The sequence below is a fragment of the Stegostoma tigrinum genome, chromosome 14, assembly GCF_030684315.1.
Source record: "Stegostoma tigrinum isolate sSteTig4 chromosome 14, sSteTig4.hap1, whole genome shotgun sequence".
In the NCBI taxonomy this organism is placed as follows: domain Eukaryota; kingdom Metazoa; phylum Chordata; class Chondrichthyes; order Orectolobiformes; family Stegostomatidae; genus Stegostoma; species Stegostoma tigrinum.
Window position 1 is genome coordinate 62,983,313 of NC_081367.1, and position 24,048 is coordinate 63,007,360.

At 41.3% G+C, this 24,048-nt stretch overlaps 1 protein-coding gene across 1 annotated transcript in view; it reads left to right on the top strand.

Annotated features, from left to right (window-relative positions):
- The window catches only part of LOC125457970 (probable G-protein coupled receptor 149), a 41,200-nt gene extending 17,576 nt beyond the window's left edge, over positions 1-23,624 (top strand). The window contains exons 3-4 of the mRNA XM_048542796.2: positions 5,253-5,665; positions 23,052-23,624. Coding sequence (XP_048398753.2) covers positions 5,253-5,665; positions 23,052-23,624 — 986 coding nt within the window. The remainder of the gene's footprint in view (positions 1-5,252; positions 5,666-23,051) is intronic.
- The last annotated feature ends 424 nt before the right edge of the window (positions 23,625-24,048 follow it).

The window sequence follows — 24,048 nt, forward strand, 5'->3', positions numbered from 1 at the left end:
TCATAACTCTAGTTGGTTAGTTAGACATCGCATTACTCGTCCAGCAACATAATCAATAAGTCACCAAACCTTCCCTAACTTTCATGTTACATTAAAACACTTTACAACAAGGTGATCATTTCATAGTGCAATACGAGTCATAGTCATTTCATTGTGCAGTTAAAAAGCCAAAGAGTCATAGATTCATACAGCATGGAACAGACCCTTGAGTCCAATCCATTCCATGCCGAGCATAATCCCAAATTAAGCTAGTCCCACCTGCTTGCTCTTGGCCCATATCCCTACAAGCCTTTCCTATTCATGTATCCATCCAAATGTCTTTTAATTGTTATAATTGTACCCACATTCACCATTTCCTCAGGAAGCTCATTGCACATGCTAATGACCCTTTGTGTAAAAGAATTTCCCTTCTCTGTCTTTTTAAATCTTCTCTCACCTTAAAAATGTGCCCCTAGTCTTGATGTTCCCCATCTTAGGGAAAAGCAACTACCATCAACTCTACTAACACGACTCATTGTTTTATAAACTTATATCAGGTCACCTCCCAACCTCCTATGCTCCAATTAAGAAAGGTCCCAGCCTACCCAGCCTTTCATTATAACTCAAACATTCCATTCCTGGCAATATCCTGACAAATTTCTTCTGAACCCTCTCCAGCTTGATCATATCCTTCCTATAGCTGAGGAACCTGAACTGGACACAGTATTCCAGAGGAGGCCTCACCAATGTCCATACAACCTCAACATAACATCCCAATTCCTATAGACAAAGCATTGAGCAATGAAAGCAATCATGCCAAGTGCCCTTTTAACTATCCTGTCTATGTGTGATACAAACTTCAAGGAATTATGTACCTGCCCCCCTAAGTCCCTCTGTCCTACAACACTACTAATACCCTGTCATTAACTGTATAAGCCCTACCCCTGTTTGCTGTACCAAAATATCTTGCATTTATCCAAATTGAACTCCATCTGCCATTTTTCAGGCCATTAACCTATTTTATCAAGATCCATTTGCAATCATAGAAAACCTTCTTTGCTGTCTACAGTACCACCAATTTTGATGTTAACTGCAAACTTACTAACCATGCAATCTATATTCTCATCCAAATCATTTAAATAAATGACAAACAAAAGAGGACCCAGAACTGATCGCTGTGGAACACCAACAAACCAGAAGTTGCTGAAAAAGCTCAGCAGATCTGGCAGCACCTGTGAAGAAAAATCAGTGTTAACATTTCAGGTCTGTTGACCCTTCCTCAGAACTGGGGATCTCTTGTGGAACACCGCTCATCCCAAGCCTCCACCACTATTTTCTGTCTCTATATTAAGCCAATTGTGTATCCAAATGGCAAGCTCACGCTGAATCCCATGTGATCTAACTTTATTAATTAGTCTACCATGCAGACTTTTGACAAAGGCTTTACTAAAATCCAAATAAACATCTGCTGCTCTGCTATCATCAAATTTTTTGGTAGCTTCCTCAAAAATTTTGAAGCAAGTTTGATAAGCATGATTTTCCTTGCACAAAACCATGCTGACTATCTCTAACCAAATTTTGCCTCTCTAAATTTCCAAAAATCCTAACTTTTATAATCACCTCCAACAATTATCCACAATCGAAGTCAAACTCACAGGTCTACAGTTCCCTGGTTTCTCCTTACAACCTTTCTTAAACAAAGATACAACATCAGTTTGTAGTTACCAAAATCAAAGTAATCATTAAAGAAATTAATTAAGGCATCTTTATCCTATAGATCTTTCAATGCTACCTACTACCTCTGCAAACTAATGTTCAGTTTATCACTCTACAAATGCTAAGCAATTAAACATTTGTTTAAAAATGGTTAAAATGATGTCCATAAATTTATTTCTGAATAATAAATCCTCCAAGAAAGCATTTGAAATACTTTCAGATTTCACCAGGGAGAAGTGTGGCAGACAGGACTGTGAAAAATAGTCATTCAAATTTAAAATTGCTTGAGTTATACCCTGATGGATCAATTTGTAACCTCAGTCCCTCAATTTGTAACTGTCACACGACACACTTTCAATTTTGCATTCAGGTGTTAGGAAACATACCCTAAATGATGGTATTCTCTCTAATGTGCACAGTTTTTAACTTTGTAAGTTTACAATTTAAACCCATACCATAATTTTTTTTGTTCTTTTAAGACTAAAACCAATAAAGTAACAAGAGACATTCTGATAAGTTAAGTCAGGAAATTTTACAAATGATGCAGTGTAATGCCCATCAGAACAGGACAGATGTATAGGCTGGCCGTGACGTAGTTTACTTTAGAGCACAGGGTTAACACACAGTCTCCAGGCTCTCTCTAACACCTCTGGGTCTCCTGCTTCCTGAAAGCTGATGCTTATTAGCACTTCCCAAGCCATAATACATCACCAGTAAACTTCACATCAACATAGAACTAGTGATGTTCACTGCTGACTGTGCAATGTTCAGTGTCATTTGTGACTCCTCAGATGCTGAAAAATATCTATTCTCAAATGCAGCAAAATCTGGACAATATTCTTGGGCTTGGACTGACAAGCGGCATGGAACATGCATGTCACACAAGCGCCAGGAAATGACCATCCCCAACAAGAGAGAATCTAGATATCATCCCTTGACATTCAATGGCATCATCATGAGTGAATCTAGGCTAACAACATCCAGTGACCAGTAACTGAAATAGACTAGCCAGACTAGGAATCTCACAGCAAGTTGCTCACCTCCCTCTCCAAAACCTGCCCACCATCTACAAGAAACAAACCAGATATGTGATTGGCCATAAGTGCAATCATCAGTGAGCATTTCTATTCTGATCTTAAGATGCATTTAAGTTCATTGATGAAGCAGTTGAATGAGGTTGGGCCTAAGACACTACCCTTATGTTCGACTGCAGTAATGTCCAAGATTTCCAACAACCACAACTATCTTTCTTTGTGCCATGTATGACTCCAGCCATGGGAGAAATTCTCCCTTAGTTCTCTTTGATTCCAGTTTTGCTAGGCTTCCTTAGCCCTCTATTCTCTAGTGTTTAGAAGAATGATAAGTGATTTAATTGAAGCATATAGGGTTTTAGAAGGTACTATAGAAAGGAAACTTAGGAGGTCTTGAACCAAGGGACACAGTCATCAGCCATTTGAAACTGAGATGAGGAGGAGTACCTTCACTCAGAGGGTGGTGAATTATTTTTAATTCTCCCCCTCAGAGGCTGTAGAGCTTCAATAGTTGAACATTGATTGATTGAGAGATTGATAGATTTCCACATATTAATAATACCTATGGATAACTGGATGGTGCAAAAACCTAGCATTGAGGTAGAAGATTAGCCATAATTTGGATCAATGGTGGAGAATGTTATAGGAGTCAAGTGACCTTCCACTGTTTCCATTTCCTATATTCCTAACCCATGTGCTGTCGAATGTAGCAAATATATTTCTCACATAATTTCCCAGGAATTAGCTATTAGCTCTTTTTTAAGAAGCATATTTCATTAATAAATGTTCAAAACAATCATGATTACACCTCAGCATTTTATGAGTTGTTCAGCTATTTGGTACATCTTAAAAGGCACAATATAATTTCAAGCATTATCTTTATTTCCCTAATTTGAAATTAGTTCATGAATTCCAGAGAGTATATTGGGAATCTTCATCAAATTTAAGGGAAACATTAATCATTTTAAAATGGCAAAATATCTGAACACCAAAAAAATGAAATAAAGAAGAACATTACAGGCAATACTATAGCATCTGAAAAACGGTGGCGGGGGTGGGGGGGGGTGCTGGAATTAATCAAGTTTTATGAGGTACTACATCCAAAATACTAATGGATATTTTTTTCCTTCAGATCCTGATATCTGGCTGGTACATGCTGGTATTTTCTATTCTATGAAAAACCAGCCAATGATTCCAAGACAATACGTTCCTGCAAATGGTTTCTTATGCATCATGAGTCAATCATGCAGAGCTTGGAACTTTACTCTCATTGACGGTTGTATGACTTTAGAGCTATCTGCCTCAGAAGGTGGTGGAGGCACATACTTGAATATCTTTTAAGATGGATTCCTGTAGGGAAACAAGATCAAATGGTATTGGGTACTCAGTAATACAGATTTTGAAAAACTTAAAAAGTAGCCATGATCTTATTGAAATGGCAGAGAAGAACAGAGGGGTTGGATGGCCTACTTCTGTGCAATCTTTGTATGTTTATTTATTTAGAACTACTTCATTTATCCTCCAAAGGGGGTACTGCCTTATAATTTTTAACATATTTATTTTTAGCCCTCATTAAGACAATTTCTTGTCATGTTAATTATCACATGACAGTTGTAATAGTATGCTGTGCAAAACTTTGTTTCTACATTTCTTACATTAAAACAGTGATTGTACTTCAACAATACTTAACTCGTTGTAAAGCACTTTACATCATCCAGTGATCATGGAAAAGTTACGTGTAAATATAAGTCATTCTCTTTGTCATATCTCTAATATCTGCAATGTTTCACATGTTTATTTTTAGCATGCTTAGCAGTAGCCATTTTGCACACAACAGCCTCCTCCTAAAATGTAATTTGATAAAGAGCCTTTGATGATCAGTTTGAAGGAGGTATTTTATGCCTATTTAAGACAGCAAATACCAGAGCCTGGTTTGACATTTCCTCTGAAGGTTGCCCTCCTGACAGTGCAGTGTTCCCTTTGGGCTGTGGTAAGAGTGCCAACCTGGATTATGTGTTTAAGTCCCTGATAACATTCTAATGCAGAGAAGAGATAACTGCTGACTGAGCCATGGCTGACGTTGATCCCAGCTGATTCAATGTTTCCTAGTATCTCTTCTCGCAATCTTAGAGTAATTAAGTGAAATAGAAAAACCAGAGTTTCCAGTTCTGGACTCAAACTTTCTCTAATGCATTAACCAAATTCCTTCATTTTGCTAATAAAATGTCCGAAAATAAAATGCCCGAAACGTCAGCTTTTGTGCTCCTGAGATGCTGCTGGGCCTGCTGTGTTCATCCAGCCTCACATTTTATTATCTTGGATTCTCCAGCATCTGCAGTTCGCATTATCTCTCCTTCATTTTGATGCTAGTTATTGTGTCAAATGTGCTGCACGTTTATCTCTGTTGGAAATAAATTCAGGTGCTTTCACAAAGTAAAATGTGCAAATAATTGCTCGATCTGACATTTTTGTTCAGTAACATACGACCATGGTTACTCATTAACAAATAATTCTGACCTTATCTAGCAAAACGAAGAGGCTTTGAATTCAACCTGTCATTCCAGCAAGGATACGAGATTTATAAGATATCCCAAGCAAACAGTTGCAGTGTTGAAGAAAATAAGTCTCTATCACATCATAATCTGACTGCCTGCACATCTGAATGCAGCAAATTTGCCAAGGAAACTCCGAGCGACGCCAGGATCGAGATCAGCACTACCGCTTCTCGGGACAGCTCCCAGCGGGTTTTAACAGACCAGAGCGCAGAACCATGCAAAGTCGACACTCGTCAGGACAAAGGGAACAGTAACGAACCCAGGAAATCAGTCGCAGGCGCCCCAGAAGGCTCAGAGCGCAAACTGACCCAGGAGGAAGGGCGAAAGTTGGAGCTGGTTGACTGGGAGTGGTGTCGAAGCAAGTCTGAAAGGACCCCACGACAGGTGAGCAGGTTTACAAGTGCATCATAAAGCATATTCCTGTCTGGCATGTTTAGCCAAATCCTAAACGCGAGGTTTTATTACGCAATCAACCACTGAGGGAACCTTATGTCGTTATGTAGGAACATCTTTCACAACTGTAAGAAATACATTTGTTGGGAACTTAAACAAAGATGGTGACCTCTATTTATTTAAATAGGTAAGCCAGTCAATGACATAACACAAAAATTCTTGCCATATACTATCTCAATGTTATGAATATTCGCAACGTATAACACAATGTCATTATTGGGAATGTATTCAGATGTTGCAGGAATTAACTTTGGGAATTCCAAACGGTGCAACGCTTTTGTTTCTTGTTATGTGTTTTTCTTGAGTTCTTTATCCCAAGGGAGGTCTGACCAGAGTCGGCAAGTTCCGAATTTGACCCTCACTAGAACAAGGAATGAACACTGTGCTGTTAACACCATTGTGATACACACATGCTATCTGAGACCAACTAGACCACAGGGACCCTGAATTGCAGCGGTGGTACAAGCATGTATGTTATAGTCTGGATTTATGAATAGTGATGGTGAAAGCTCCAGTTTCATTCCATCACATTAGTGACTTGGAACCTCTCCCACTCTTACTGTTTGCCCTTGGCATGTGTTTGAAGGATTTGTAGACTGATACAGTTTGTTTAGTTGCATCATGGATACAATTTCCTTGACCAACAAAACCTAGATAGGACTTGCACTCAAAGATTCTGGCTCAGAGGCTGGAATGCTATCCAATGTGCCACAAGATCCCATTTGGTTATATATTAACGGCGACATTATATTCGCTAACCTCCCTCCATGCCTCCCACACATATAGACACACACACACACACACACACACCATCAATACCACCACCGCTGTCAGTGCTCAATTTTCTTTCCTCAAGAATTGTAGTTTCACAGGTAATGGCTGCACTCAAGCGTGCAATCCACATGCTGAGGTAATGCCAAAAAATTGATTGTTGCTAGGTTATTCAACAATTATTCAGCAATCGTATTATTCACATCATAGTTACACAAGCATGCACACACAGAGACATACAAGATGACAGAATCAAAGAATTGTTACAGTGACAAATAAGGCCATTTGGCCCCTACTTACTCCTTCAACGTGAAGTGATTAACTACCATCAGGATTAGCATTCAATCAATATGAATAAAAGCAGGAGAGTACTCACTTGAGTTCTGGGAGAACTTGCCACTCAAATATTCAATTTTAAAGCATTGCCAGAGGTAACACTTGCCATGTTAGTTTCTTTCATTAATCCATGACGTGGGTGCCACTGATTGGGCCTGCATTTTATTGCTGCTTCCTCATTGCTCACAAGGGAGTTAAGAGTCAACCACGTTGTTGCAGGTCTGGCGTCTCATGTAGGCTAGACCAGGTAAGGGTATCAGTTTCCTTACCTAAAGGACATTCGTGAACCAGATATGTTTCTCCAGACAATTCGCAACAGTTCATGGGTCATTATCAGTATCTTAATTTCAGATTTTTAAAAATTGGATTCAAATTCCACCATCTGCCCTGGATGGATTTGGAGCTTCATCCCCAGAACATGACCTGGGTCTTTACATTGAAATCTTACCATTGATTCCACTAGGCCATTGCTTCCCTTAGTTAATAAATCAAGCCTCTGTCGCCTTTCTGAGGTGGACCTACAAGATTCTTTGACTTTTTTTAAGCACAATATCTGGTCATTGTCATATTGCTCTTTGTAGGAACTTGCTGTGCATAAATTGTCTGCTGCACTTCCTACATTACAACAGTGACTACACTTCAGCAGTATTTCACTCAATATAAAGAGTTTTTGATTGTGAAAGGTGCTACGTAAATCCAGTTTCCGCATTTCATCATAACTGTGCTTCAGTTACTAAAACCAAATTATAAACTGCATTTTAATTCTCCTCAGAGATCCTGCAAAGCAGGAAGAAATTATTTCATTTCAGTGTTACCAGGAGACGAGTCTGATAGAAATTATTTTGTTTCTTTGTGATGTGTCTCCTTTATTTGATATTAAACTAGAAATTATTGTGTGTCTCAAGAGTAGGCAACCTGCTTTGGGAAATGTACTGTTTATTAGCTCTCTGTAGGAAACCACAATAAATTGGATTAAAGAAAATATATGTTCAAAATTGGACGGAGATAGAAACATTCTGTTCAATGCATTCCCCATGTTTCTGAATAAATGTTTTATATTTCTCATTCTAATGTTGAAATCCTTCTATGGCTTTGCTCCTGCCTTACCCTGTAACCTCCTCCAGCCCTACAATCTTCTGCAAACTGTGCATTGTTCTATTCTCTTGTATAACCACAATCTCTTTTGTTACTGTATTGGATGAAATGTGTCCAACTGTTAAATCCTATGCCTTGGATTAGTCACCCTACAGATCCTTGCCACACTTTCCTATTTTAAAACATGCCTTATAACCTGGCTCCATCTGAGCTTTTTACCACTTGGCTTGATTTTTTTTATGGTTCAAAGTCAAATTTTATTTGAGGCGCACTCTGGTGAAGCACTTTGATATATTTTATGACGTTAAACATGTAGTCTATATAACATTAAAATTATCTATGACATAGATGCAACCATTCAATAACATCAACTCTGTATTGGTGTTTTACAAATCAATTCAAAACCAAACTCATTGCCTTGCTTAAGATAACAAAGTGTGGGGCTGGCTGAGCACAGCAGGCCAAGCAGCATCTTAGGAGCACTAAAGCTGACGTTTCGGGCCTAGACCCTTCATCAGAGAGGGGGATGGGGAGAGGATTCTGAAATAGATAGGGAGAGGGGGGAGGCGGAACGAAGATGGATAGAGGAGAAGATAGGTGGAGAGGAGAGTATAGGTGGGGAGGAAGGGAGGGGATAGGTCAGTCTAGGAAGGACAGACAGGTCAAGGGGGCGGGATGAGGTTAGCCTACTAACTATCTTGCCTTGCCTTAACTCACACTAGGTTTTGTTCACTTATACCGGCGCATCCCATCCTTTCTGATGTGACAATCTCTTGATTTAAAAACTCACATTATTATTTTAAAATCACTTTAATACCCCATCTCTCTCTCTGTTTGCAATCTCCTGCAGTTCTGTACCACTCTAGGAACTCTACATGCCTCCAATTTCCACCATTTTCACTATTAGTGGGCGTGTGTCCAGCCAAAAATGCAGAAATTTTCCTCCTGTTTGCTGAACCACTGTGCTTCTCTATCTCTGTTATATGAACATAAACCAGAGTAGGCCATTCAGCCCTTCAGGCCTGCTCTAACATTCAATAAGATCATGCCTGGTTTTGCAGTGGTCTCAACTGCACTTCCCTTTTATCACCCAACAATCCATTGACTGTCAAAACTCTATCAAACACAGCCTTGAATAATTTGAATGATCTAGCCTTCTATACTTTCTAGGCAAGAAAGTTCCACAGTTTAATAAGAAATTTGTAAGATATAATTTGTAAGAAATAATTCTCCTCAGCTCCATCTTAACAGGGAGACTTCTTATTATTAAACGCTCCCCAGTTCTAGTTCCTCCTGCAATGAGAAACAACCTCTGAAATTTCACCCTGTCAAGTCCCTCAGAATTTTGTATGATTTAATGAAATCATCTCTCATTCTTCTAAACTCCAGGGAATATAGCCCAATTTACCCAGCATCATCTCATAGGACAAGCCTCTCAGCTCAGAAACTAATCTGGAAACTTTCACTGCGCTGTCTTCAATGCAAGGTATTCTTTCTTTCAATGTAGAAATCAAAGCCACACTTAATACTCCAGGTGTGATCTCACCAAAGCCCTATACACATCCCTCACACCCCGCCCCCGCCACAACCGCCCCAAGAGGATCCCCCTCGTTCTCACACACCACCCTACCAACCTCCGGATACAACGCATTATCCTCCGACACTTCTGCCATTTACAATCCGACCCCACCACCCAAGACATTTTTCCATCCCCTCCCCTGTCTGCTTTCCGGAGAGACCACTCTCTCCGTGACTCCCTTGTTCGCTCCACACTGCCCTCCAACCCCACCACACCCGGCACCTTCCCCTGCAACCGCAGGAAATGCTACACTTGTCCCCACACCTCCTCCCTCACCCCCATCCCAGGCCCCAAGATGACATTCCACATTAAGCAGAGGTTCACCTGCACATCTGCCAATGTGGTATACTGCATCCACTGTACCCGGTGCGGCTTCCTCTACATTGGAGAAACCAAGCGGAGGCTTGGGGACCGCTTTGCAGAACACCTCCGCTCAGTTCGCAACAAACAACTGCACCTCCCAGTCGCAAACCATTTCCACTCCCCCTCCCATTCTCTTGATGACATGTCCATCATGGGCCTCCTGCACTGCCACAATGATGCCACCCGAAGGTTGCAGGAACAGCAACTCATATTCCGCCTGGGAACCCTGCAGCCATATGGTATCAATGTGGACTTCACCAGTTTCAAAATCTCCCCTTCCCCCACTGCATCCCTAAACCAGCCCAGTTCATCCCCTCCCCCCACTGCACCACACAACCAGCCCAGCTCTTCCCCCCCACCCACTGCATCCCAAAACCAGTCCAACCTGTCTCTGCCTCCCTAACCGGTTCTTCCTCTCACCCATCCCTTCCTCCCACCCCAAGCCGCACCCCCATCTACCTACTAACCTCATCCCACCTCCTTGACCTGTCCGTCTTCCCTGGACTGACCTATCCCCTCCCTACCTCCCCACCTACACCCTCTCCACCTATCTTCTTTACTCTCCATCTTCGGTCCGCCTCCCCCTCTCTCCCTATTTATTCCAGTTCCCTCCCCCCATCCCCCTCTCTGATGAAGGGTCTAGGCCCGAAACGTCAGCTTTTGTGCTCCTGAGATGCTGCTTGGCCTGCTGTGTTCATCCAGCCTCACATTTTATTACCCTATACATTTATACTTTTTTATGATACTCCTTAAAACTTAACCCTTTTTGGTTTCCTGCGTCAGGCTGGCATCATATATTATTCCTGTAAAGCTCCTCAAGAAGTGAAGCTATGTTAAGGTTGCTATGTAAATACACAACAGTATTATCACTATTGTTACAACTTACTCTTAATGCAATCACTGTCTCAAGCATTTCCTGTTCAATTAGCAACTGCATAAATGCATGCCTCCAAATGTCTGACAATTTTCAACCAATGGCTGTCTTATCTACAATCCTTCAAACAAAGGAACAGTTTTCCTTTTCAAATAAAAGCAAAATGCTGTAGATGCTGGAAATCTGAAATACAAAAAAAACAGAAAATACCAGAGAAACTCAACAGATCTGGCAGCATCTAACATTTTGTCAAATCAGAGTTAACATTTTGAATCCAATATGACGCTTCTTCTGATCAGAAAAGTCACCTCTGTTTCTCTGTATACAGATACTGTCAGGCCTGCTGAATTCCTGCAGCACTTTCACTTTTTATTGAAAGTTTTTCCTCATGTCTTGAACAAAACTCTATTTATTTTTCACTTTTGATTAAATCTCCTCACTGCTCCAGTGAAAATATCTCAAATCTCTGTCTGTAATGATATTGTCTCTCATTTCTGGCAAATCAACTTGAGTAGAGGGGAAAGAAGCTTAAAAGAAACCTATCAACACATTGAGCTTTGCATCTAACACGTGAATGTCACTTATGCTGTCATAAGTGGTAAGTTGAGAAGACATTGGTCAAAAAGCAGTAGTTCCAAAATTAGAGTATATCATTGCCACACTGTTCAAAGCTGGAGGAAGAACTCCATGCATATCAGCTAGCATTAATGATAATTGCGGAACAGTGCTTGGGGGGAAAGAATCACAAAGTCACTGAAAGGATCAATTCAAGCCTTGCTGTTTCCTTACAAACTATCTCAGGATACTAACTTGGTCTATAAAAATCTTTATCCATGCCGGCTTATTGTGTAATCATCTTGGGCAAAAATCTCAGGCAAATAATGGAACTCAACTTAAATTTTGAACAAGTACAATGAGCTTTACTTGTTTTTTTCAAGATCATCTTGTTAGATGAAGAAGAAAGAACATTTGTCAATTGTTCTGAAATCCATGCATTCAGCCTGGTTTCAACACCTGCAATAAATCACTCAGCCCAGATAAACTGAAATCTCAGACACATTCAGCATCATTTTGAATTTTGTACAACTGTGTAGGTTTATAGTGTAAAACAGAAAGATATCATTTGGCCCACCACATAACGATGGGAATAAGCTATTTAATTATCCCAAGCCTTTCCCCATGGCCCTATAAGTTGTCACCTCTTCAGACTGATGTCCAGTGTCATTCTGAAAATTAATATTCAAGCTGCTTTCATCATCCCCATAGCCAATGAATTCCAGATCATAACAACTGTTGTAAAAGATTATCCCATTCGTCTTTTGTATTCTGTCCAAAATGCTTCCATCCGTCAATTCATTATTGACTCTTTCAGCAATGAAAATATTTTACCCATGTTGACTCTATCAAAACTGCTCATGGTTTTGCAAAACTCTATTAAAACCCCATTTCTGAAGAAGGGTCCAGACCCGAAAAGTCAGGTTTCCTGCTCCTCTGACATTACAAAGAAACAAAGAAAGCTACAGCACAGGAAGAGGCCCTTTGGCCCTCCAAGCCTGCGCCAATCAAGATCCTCTGTCTAACCTTTCATCTATTTTCTAGCGGTCTGTGTCCATTTGCTCACTGCCCATCCATGTACCTGTCCAAATATATCTTAAAAGACGCTAACGTGTCTGCGTCTACCACCTCCACTGTCAACGCGTTCCAGGCACCCACCACCCTCTGTGTAAAGAACTTTCAACGCATATCTCCCTTAAACTTTCCTCCTCTCACTTTGAACTCATGACCCCTAGTAATTGAGTCCCCCACTCTGGGAAAAAGGTTTTTGCTATCCACCCTGTCTATACCCCTCATGATTTTGTAGACCTAAATCAGGTCCCCCCTCAATCTCCATCTTTCTAATGAAAATAATCCTAATCTACTCAACCTCTCTTCATAGCTAACACCCTCCATACCAGGCAACATCCTGGTGAACCTCCTCTGCACCCTCTCCAAAGCATCTACATCCTTTTCGTAATGTGGTGACCAGAACTGCACACAGTACTCCAAATGTGGCCGAACCAAAGTCCTATACAACTGCAACATGACCTGCCAAGTCTTGTACTCAATACCCCCGCCCAATGAAGGAAAGCATGCCATATTCCTTTTTGACCACCCTATTGACCTGCGTTGTCAACTTCAGGGAACAATGGACCTGAACACCCAGATCTCTCTGTTCATCAATTTTCCCTAGGACTTTTTCATTTACTGTATAGTTCGCTCTTGAATTTGATCTTCCAAAATGCATCACCTCGCATTTGACCGCTTTGAATTCCATCTGCCATTTATCTGCTCAACTCCCCAGTCTATCTATATTCTGCTGTAATCTCTGACAGTCCCCTTCACTATCAGCTACTCCACCAATCTTAGTGTCATCAGCAAACTTGCTGATCAGACCACCTACACCTTCCTCCAGATTATTTGCATATATCACAAACAACAGTGGTCCCACCACAGATCCCTGTGGAACACCACTGGTCACAGGTCTCCAATTGAAGAAACTCCCTTCTACTACTACCCTCTGTCTCCTGTTGCCTAGCCAGTTTTTTATCCATCTATCTAGCACACCCTGGACCCCATGTGACTTCACTTTCTCCATCAGCCTGCCATGGGGAACCTTATCAAACGCCTTATCTTGCTGTGTTCATCCAGCTCTACACCTTGTCATCTCACAAAAATCTTGACTGCTCTAAGAACAGTTTGAGAATTTGTGTGATTCTGTTTTCCCATAAAGAGAAAAATGAAACATCCCTTTCTACTTTTAGTTCTTAAGGTAAAGGTAGATCAAAGTGTATAGCTTAGTATATTTTAAGAAATTAAATAGGAACAAACCTACAGTCAATCAAAAGACTAAAACTCAAAAATACTCAGCAGATTTGGTAGCAAGTTTGTGCAGAGAGAAGCAAAGTTATTGGTTCAGACTGTCTGGGGACGCCACATGAATTCCGAACTCTGTTTCTCTCTCCATAGATGTCATCAGAGCTGTTGAGCATCTCCAGCTTTTTCTGCTTTACTTGAGTTTTGACAGCACCTTTTATGAACTTAGGTCATCCTTAGTGACTCACAGCCAAAGGAAAACTATTTTTTAATTTCTATCATTGTTGCAACATAGGAATATGCAAAAGCCAAATTTTGCGCAGTAGGATCCCCCAAACTGCAATGAAGTAAATGACCTGATAACCTGTTGTAGTGAAATGTGTTGAGTGAAACTGCCCTGCTCCTGTTCATGAATGCAATGAATATTTTACAATCATATGAAAGAGTAACAAAGATCTCACTTTCCTGTTGAACAAAAGAATGCAGTGGTCAATGCAAATATTCATGTTATGTTTACAACACTGCAGACTCACAACGCCTATAATGGGAGTCACCTCTAGTACTGATTACAGAAGGATCAAGAGATAATTAGGAAGCGACATGAATGTCAAAGCTGTTTTATTTTCACCTTTGCTCGAAAAATGTTTACATTCTTCTGAAATTTGTACAATGAAAGAAGAGAGTTGATGTGAGATTAATGGCTCCATGCAGCACTGAACAATCCTAACAAATTTCAGCTATGTCAGTTAGACAGCTGTTCGTAGCTTTCAGGCTCCTCCAGTAGCTATCATGCACTATTGACAGCATCTCTCCCAGGAGATAGGCAGCCAGTGAGCCAATCTTTCTGCATCAGCCATTTATAACCAGAAATTCTTTGTCAAAACATTACCTTGGCATTCAGAATGTGCAGCTGCCAAGCAGCAGAAACTGAGTCATCTTGACATCTCTGTGGGTTATGTGTTGCCATTGACCTTCTAAATCATTTGTTACTGCACGAATGAGAGCTGTCAGAATGTTAAGTCAAGTATGGAGACTAATTGTCTCCATGCAGCAGAGACTTCACTCTTCAGTGCAACTTCTGAAATATTTAAAACAAGGATGAAATGAAACTTGGGAAAAGGAATGAGAAGGGTCTAATTTTAAAAAAAACTATGCAATGTATTCAACTGTGATGCTGAGCACTGACTTAGCTCAGTTAACTGCAATCCTGGCTTCCCGCAACCTATTGCTCCAGATCTACATTTTTTTTGATTCTCTAGTGTGGAAACAGGCCCTTTGGCCCAACAAGTCCACACTGCCCTTTGGAGCATCCCACCCACACCCATCCCCCTATAGCCCACACACCCCTGAACACTACGGGCAATTTAGCATGGCCAATCCACCTAGCCTGTACATCTTTCGACTGTGGGAGGAAACTGGAGCACCCAGAGGAAACCCACACAGACACAGGGAGAATGTGCAAACTCCACACAGACAGTTGCCTGAGGCTGGAATTGAACCTGGGTCCCTGGTGCCATGAGGCTGCAGTGCTAACCACTGAGCCACCGTGTCACCCCAATGAAGAATGAACATGCAGTTCATTAAGGACCAATGTGCACTCTCAATCTTAATCAGTCAAACCCATGTTGACAGTAATTAAATGACTTATTTCATTTTCTAAAAAAAAATTCAATCAATGCAGTATTAATGAGAAAATGCCATTCAATCAACAACATTCTATAAATATAGAGCACAGTTTCAACATTTTTGGAGTTCTGAGCTGTGACGGTGTGAGTGTAGAACTTTTCTTAGAAAAACATAGGCTGGATGCCAGAATGGATGGTAGATAAATTTATTGCAGAAAAGTGTGAAGTTGTTCATTTTGTTTGGAGGAACACAGAAAAGCAATGTGAAATAAGGGACACAATTGTAAAATCAGAATAGGATCAGAGAGACCTGTGCTTACGTGTACATAGATCATTGAAGGTGGCAAGCTAATTAAAACATAGGAGAGGAGGAGACCATTCAGCCCTTAAGCCTGCTCCATCATTCAATATGACCATGGCTGATCATATTCCGGCTTTCTTATCATCTTGATGCCTTCGATACCTCAACATGATTCACTTTCTTTCATGAATATACTCAGTGATTTAGCCTCCACAGCCTCCTGTGATAGCGAATTCCATGAGTTGACTATCCTTTGTGTGAAGAAGTGTTTCCTTATCTCAGCCCTAATGGTCTTCCCTATATCCTGAGATTGTGCCCCCAAGTCCTAGGCACCCAACAAGATAAACATCCTTCCTACATCCAGTCTGACCAGCCCTGTTAGAATTTTAGATGTTTCAATCAGATCCTCGCTCATCCTTCTGAACTTGAGTGAATCCAAGCCCACTCAAACTAATCTCTTTTCATATGACTATCCTGCCATCCCAATTATCATCTAGTAAACCTCTACTACACTCCATCTATGGTAAATATACCCTTTTTTAAGTAGGTTTACTAAAACTGCTCCAGGTATAGCCTTACCACAGCTCTGTATGACTTAAGTAGGACATCCTGCCCTGACCAGTTGGATTCCTTGGATGGCAGAACTGACAAAATAAGAACAACTGGATCAGTTGGAGCTATATTCATGAAAATTTGGAAGAATAAGGGAGGATTTATAGAAACATAGAAAATTCTAGCAGGACTCCACAAGGTAAAATTAGGGAGAATGTTCCCAGTAACAAAGGAGTCCAGACCCAAGGGTCATTGTCAAAGGATACACGGTAGGCCATTTAGGACTTAGATGAGAAGAAGTTTATTCACCCAGAAAGTAGTGAACTTGTGAAGTTCTTTACCACAGAAAGGAGTTGATGCCAAAAATTGTAACATTTCCAAGCAAGAGTTAGAGTTAGTTCTGAAGCTAAAGGAATCATATGATATGGACATAGCAGCAACATTGAGCAAATTGGATGATCGGCAATGATCTCATTGAAAAGCACAGCATGTTCAATGCCTTCTTCTATTTTCAATGTTTCTACGTTTCTGTACTTCTGAACTCAAACCCTTTTGCAACGAAGGCCAACATACAACTTGTCTTCCTAAATGCTTGCTACACCTGCTTTTTACCTTCATTGATGGAGTACAAGAGCACCCAGATCTCTTTTAATATCCACACTTCCCAATATATTACAACTAAATAATATCCTCACTTTCCGTTTTTCACTCTGATGTGTATAATTTCATATTTATCCACATTATACTGCATCTACAGTATATCTTCCCACCAACTCAACTGGTCTGGATTGTCCTAAATCTTCCTTGTATCCTTCTCACAACTCACAATCCCATCTAGTTTGCATCATCAGCAAGCATGAAAATATTGTTTTTGATTTGCTCATGCATGCCATTTACATATACCATAATCTCTGGGAGACAAGTACTGATCCCAGTGGTACACCACTATTCACCACCTGCCACTCAGAAAAAGGCACATTAACTGCCACCCTCTGTTTCCAATCTGTCAAGGCAAGCTGCATTCATGCCAATATTTCATCTTCAATCGATGTGTTTAGTTTTATCCATGAATCTCTAACATGAGATCTTATCAAAAAACTCTCTTGAAACCAAAATACACTACATTCAATGGTTCTCTCTTATCTATTTTGTTAATTACATTTCAAAAACCTTCTGTAGATTTGATAAGTTTGATTCTTCTTTCCAAGGCCAACGCTGACTTTAACTAATCCTGTTAATGCTTTCCAAATGTTCTGCTATCACAAATTTTAAAATAGATTCTAGCATTTTATCCACTGCTGATGTTAGGATAACTGATCTACAATTATTTGTGTTTTCTTTGCCTCCTTTCTAAATCATGTGTTTATATTTGGCAGCCTCTAACCTTTAGGAATAAAATAAAACATACAGCATCCTGGCTTTATTAACAGTTGATGAGCGAGGAAGATATTTTAAAACAAAACAGAAATTGCTGGAAAAGCTCAGTAGGTCTGCTAGCATCTTTGGAGAGAAAGCAGAGTTAACATTTGGGTCAAGTGGCCTTTCTTCAGAACAGAGAGTTATTTTGAATTCATACAAAGCACTGATCACTCTCAAATCCAGTACTGTACACCACACCTTATGAAGGGCATAAAGGCATTCGAGAGAGGGCAGGAAAAGTTCACAAGAATGTTCCTGGAAAGAGGAAGTTTTATTACATGGATACACTGGAGAAGTTGGAACTATTCTCTTTGGAGAAGTGAAGTTTGAAAAGGAGTATTGAGAATCTTAAGGATATGGGCAGAGTATATAAAATTAAGTTCCCAATTGGAATCTGAAATGAACTGCATGAAAGTGTAACGGAGACAAATTCAATTGAAGTATTTGAGACAGTGTTGGATCATTGTTTGAAAAGAAAGCAAGTGAAAGTCCATGGTAAGAAAGCCGAGGAGTTGCGCTTGGTGAATTGTTCCTATAGAAAACCAGGATGTGGAGGTGCTGCCTGGGGTGGACAAAGTCAGAAATCACCCAACACCAAGGTCTAGTCCAACAGGTTTATTTGCAAACACAAGCTTTCAAAGCCTCACTCCTTCTAACACCTGAAGAAAGACTGAAGCACCAAAAGCTTGAGTTTTCAAATAAACCTTTTGGAGTATAACTTGGTGTTGTGTGATTTATGACTTAGAAAACCAACACAGATAGCAGAGACTGAAATGTCTCCTTCAGCAGTATAACCATTCTTGGCAGAAATATTATGTTTTCATCATTACAAGCCTTTTAAGTGGCATTGTGGCTCTTCTCAAATTATTGACACAGATCTTCCAGTCTCTGGATGCTCGTATATGGGACATGCCCCAAAAGATTGCCCCGTGGGATTCCCCAGAAGTTCCAATATGAAGATTCTATGGGGTTTGCACAAAAGGTTTTAACTTCCAGCAGGCAATTCCCCCAGTTGTTGTGACTTCAGATGGTTACAACTTACATACCAGGATAGTTATGCAGGGAATGTTTGTCCAAGGAAAATATCTATTATATTTCATGGGCAACTGACACCCATCCCCCGGCTGCATCCCCAGTACTATATCCCTCCTTTAGACCAACACCCGCAACTCCCGGTTAGCCTGCAAGAGCTCTGGACCACCCATTGACTTGACCTGGCTACCCTTTGACCCAAGTGTCCTCCACTCCTGACTCAGTGCCCTGTCAATACTCATCCACTTCACCTAACTCCCTACCTGCCCAACTCACCTCTACCTGCCATCCTAATTAATGTAGTGGCAAGTCACACAAAAACGAGTTGTGTGCCAGCGGGTGTGGGAGTGCATTATCAACCCCTCTGATGCCATTTTGTTTTAAGCTGTCCCTCTTTCCCTGCTTCTCCTTCTCTTTTATTCTTGTTGCACTGCTCCTAGTGGCAGTGCTAGTTAATTGCTACTTGGTTATTTGTTTATTGAGGTAATTTGATAGTGGGTTTAGTAACAAATTAACTGGACCTGTAATGCAGTAGTAATATTGCTACCTCTTGAGCCAGGAGGCATGGGTTCAAATTCCACTGGCTCTAGAGATGCGCAATTTCATCTCTGAACAAATTGATAAGAAAACATTTTAAAACTGAGCTGGGTACCTCGGATGGAAATGTACATCTGTCCTGGTCTTGAGAACTTCACTCAGGAAACTGCACCTCACAACCTGAGCCGCCTCATAGAAATAACCTCTGTGTTGTTCCACACAGCTTGGAGGGACTTCCTAATGTGCTGCTTTTGCACACCTTCCACTTTTTCACCTTTATTCACTACCGTGACACACCATGACATTCCATTCTCCCCCAGGGGGCAGTGTTCCCAATGGAGGGCTTTTGACATGGGAATTCTGCCACTTTCCATCACAGACCTGGGCGGATGCTATTGCACTAAGCAGCCTCATGCAATTGTAGGTTAAGGTGGTTGACACACTCCCAGCTCAGCTGTTTATTCTACAGTCCTGTGGAATTCCTGGACTGCGCTGGCTGCAGGAGATTACGTCCCTTTCTAGTTAATGTGAATAATTTGTTGTTGTTCCTTTAGTTACACTTTAACCCCACATTCCTTATCTTTGAGCACTTGACGTGGAGGCTTGTGGGCAGGTCAGAGGATCTCCTCATGGACCTGCTCCTGAGTCAGGCTAAAGTAGCCATCAACAGGTCAAGTAGTGCTCCATGGAAGGAATCATAATTCCTGACTGCCTGCCTCTCCTCTGAGCAAATGTTCATGCACAGTTGTACTTGGTTAAGGAGTATATGGCTTTCTCCGCTACGCTGAAGCCTTTTGAGAGAGATGGGTGCCACTGAGGCAGGTATGCTTTAAACACTCAACCCTCCAGAAGTTCCCACAGATGTAACTGAGCTGCCTCAGTATAGCCACATACTTACTTCTACGCAGGAATGTACAAAATTCACCAAAGAACAAAGAATAGTGCAGCACAGGCACCCTGTGACCCACCAAGATTGCGCCACTGCATGATGCCTTTCTAGACTAAAATCTTTTACCTCTACACAATCTGTATCCTTCTATTCCCTGTCTATCCATTGTAACTGTCAAGATGCTTCTTAAATGTACTATTGTGTCTACATTCACCACCCCAGCACATTCCAGATCCTTGCCATCCTCTGAGTAAAAGATGTTTGTCTGTCATATCTCCCTTAAACATACCCTCTTTTACCCTAAACCTCTACCTCCAAGTAATTGACATTTCCACCCCGGGAAAAAACTCTCACTTTCCATTCTCATTATTTTGAAAATTTCTATCAGGTTGCCCATCATCCCTTGATGTTCAAGTGAAAACAAAGCAAATTTACCCAATCTCTCCTCATAACCAATACCCTCCAAACCAGGCCTCATCCGATAAACCATTTCTGTACCCTCTCCAAAGCCTCCACATCTTTCTGGGAGTGTGATGACCAGAAGGGAGAGGCAATGGTCACTGTATTCTCACTGGACTGTTAATCATGAGACCAGATAATGTGCTGGGGACTTGGGTTTGAATCCCACCATGACAGATGGTGGAATTTGAATTCAATAAAACAAACATGCCTTTGGCATTGATCTTTAACTCGTCATTGTCTACAGGAATAGTGCCAGATGACTGGAGGATAGCAAATGTCATTCCCCTGTTCAAGAAGGGGAGTAGAGACAACCCTGGTAATTATAGACCAGTGAGCCTTACCTCAGTTGTTGGTAAAGTGTTGGAAAAGGTTATAAGGGATGGGATTTATAATCAACTAGAAAAGAATAAATTGATTAGGGATAGTCAGCACGGTTTTGTGAACCTTATTGAGTTCTTTGAGAAGGTGACCAAACAGGTAGATGAGAGTAAACCGGTCGATGTGGTGTATATGGATTTCAGCAAGGCGTTCGATAAGGTTCCCCACAGTAGGCTATTGTACAAAATGCGGAGGAATGGCATTGTGGGAGATATAGCAGTTTGGGTCGGAAATTGGCTTGCTGAAAGAAGACAGAGGGTGGTAGTTGATGGGAAATGTTCATCCTGGAGAACAGTTACTAGTGGTCTACCACAAGGGTCGGTGTTGGGTCCACTGCTGTTTGTCATTTTTATAAATGACCTGGATGAGGGCGTAGAAGGATGGGTTAGTAAATTTGCAGACGACACTAAGGTCGGTGGAGTTGTGGATAGTGACGAAGGATTCTGTAGGTTGCAGAGAGACATAGATAAGCAGCAGAGCTGGGCTGAGAGGTGGCAAATGGAGTTTAATGCAGACACGTGTGAGGTGATGCACTTTGGTAGGAGTAACCGGAAGGCAAAGTACAGGGCTAATGGTAAGATTCTTAGCAGTGTAGTTGAGCAGAGAGATCTCGGTGTCCATGTACACAGATCCTTGAAAGCTGCCACGCAGGTTGACAGGGCTATTAAGAAGGCATACAGTGTTTTAGCTTTTATTTAGAGGGATCGAGTTCCGGAACCAAGAGGTTATGGTGAAGCTGTACAAAACTCTGGTGCGGCCACACTTGGAGTATTGTGTACAGTTCTGGTCACTACATTATAGGAAGGATGTGGAAGCTTTGGAAAGGGTGCAGAGGAGGTTTATTAGGATGTTGCCTTGTATGGAGGGAAGGTCTTACGAGGAAAGGCTGAGGGACTTGAGACTGTTTTCATTAGGGAGAAGGTTGAGAGGTGACAATGGAAACATATAAAATAATCAGAGGGTTACATAGGGTGGATAGGGAGAGCCTTTTTCCTAGGATGGTGACGGCGAGCACGAGGGGGGATTGCTTTAAATTGAGGGGTGAAAGATATAGGACAGATGTCAGAGGTAGTTTCTTTACTCAGAGAGTAGTAAGGGAATGGAACGCTTTGCCTGCAACGGTAGTAGATTCGCCAACTTTAGGTACATTTAAGTCGTCATTGGATAAGCATATGGACGTACATGGAATAGTGTAGGTTAGATGGGCTTGAGATTGGTATGACAGGTCGACACAACATCGAGGGCCGAAGGGCCTGTACTGTGCTGTAATGTTCTATGTTCTGTATCTGGAATTAAGAATCTAATGATGCCCGTTAATCCATTACTGATTGTCGAGAAAAAAACCTATCTGGTTCACTGAGGTCCTTTAGGGAAGCAAACTGCTGCCCTTACTTGGCAATTCGTGTGATTCCAGACCCACAGCAATGTGGTTGACTCTTAACTGTGCCCTTGGCAATTAAGGATGGGCAATAAATGCTGCCTAGCCAGCAATATCATCCCATGAATGGATAAGGGAAAAATAACACCATTTTGATTTTAGCCATCCCTCTCTCCCTACCAATCCTTCTTCTTTTTGTTCTTGTTGCACTGCCCCTTTATTTAGAATGTTTTAATTGATTAATATGAATATGTAAATCCCCAAATTCCTTTTCAGGAAACTTCTGACGGAGTAAAGATTTTACAGCATGTGAGGTTTGTTTAGTACATCCTCAACAAAGGTGTGACCCTTTGATCTTTTGCTCATAAATTCTGTGTCTGATACTGCCTTTCTCACTAACACCTGAAGAAGGAGTAGGAAAGCTTATGTTTTCAAATAAACCTGTTGGACTATTACCTGGCATCGTGTAATTTCTGACCTTGTCCACCCCAGTCTAATACCAGGACCTCCCCATCATGGCATTCATCAAATGGATATTAGTCTGTTAAACAGTTCATCTCCTGCTTTTCTTTCAATTTGACAAGCTCTCTTGCAGGTTTAATGGTGTTGGTCGTTATTAATATTTAAAGTTATTGTTAATGGTTAAGATTTTCAATGAATAGTTATAAGCAGGAGAAGTACAGCAGTGTATGATGAAGAAGAGGTAACCTGTGAGCTACAAATCCCACATATTATTCAATGATTCACAATGCTCTACCATTCTTTGTGGCAACTTTGGGAATTGAACATGTTCATAGTGAGGAAAGCCTGTTTCTCTACCTTCAAGGAACTTGTAATGACAATGTCGACGTTCTTTTTTGTTCTTACTCCTAGAGAACAGATGAATTGTCTATCCCGCTGTGTGCCTTTCAGGGAATGGTCTCACTACATGCTCCAACCACAGGCAAGACCCTCTCCTTGTCCACCTACGAAATCAGCGGCGCAGGGTGCAAGATAACGCCGGTGGCCAAGAAAGTCGAGGTGTATCGCTCCAAGAGTGTGGGGCATGAGCCCAGTGCTGATGACACACCAGGCAACCTGGCTGACACCAGCGTCAAAATCCACCTGGAGGTGCTGGAGATTTGCGAGAATGAGGAGGCACTGGACACTGTGTCCATCGTCAGCAACATCAGCCAGTCCTCAGCGCAAGCCCGCTCACCATCCTTGCGCTACTCGCGCCGTGAGAACCGTTTCGTATCGGTGGACCTAGCCGAGTCAGCCTCTTACTCATTGATCATCCCCACCGGCCACTCAGGCAGTGACATCAACATATCGATCCCAGACACAGTGGAGGCTCACAGACAGAACAGCTACAAACAGCACCACGACAGATCCGGCTATCAAGAAGAGATACAGCTCCTGAACGATGCTTATAGGAGACAAGAGGAAATAACTAATAATTGCTGATTGCTCAGGGAGCCTGTGTGTATGTGTCTTCTGTGTGTGTGCACTTGTACGTGCATGTGTGGTGCACCACGTTCATTTTACCAAATCTTCCTAGACTCAAACTCAATGTGAGATCCAGATCTGAAGGTCCAATCCTGGTCAATGTCAAAACAGATGAAACAAACAAAACTGAAACTGTTTCTTTTCATTCCAAAGAAAAGAAAGATTATCCAGGGTGGGATTAGACAGCCATGGCTGACAAAGGAAGTCAGGAAATGTATCAAAGCAAAAGAGACAGCCCACAAAGTGGCCAAGAGCACTGGGAAATCAGAAGATTGGGAAGACTACAAAAACAAACAGAGGATAACAAAGAGAGCAGTAAGGAAGGAGAGGATCAAATATGAAGGTAGGCGAGCTAGTAATATTAGAAATGATAGTAAAAGCT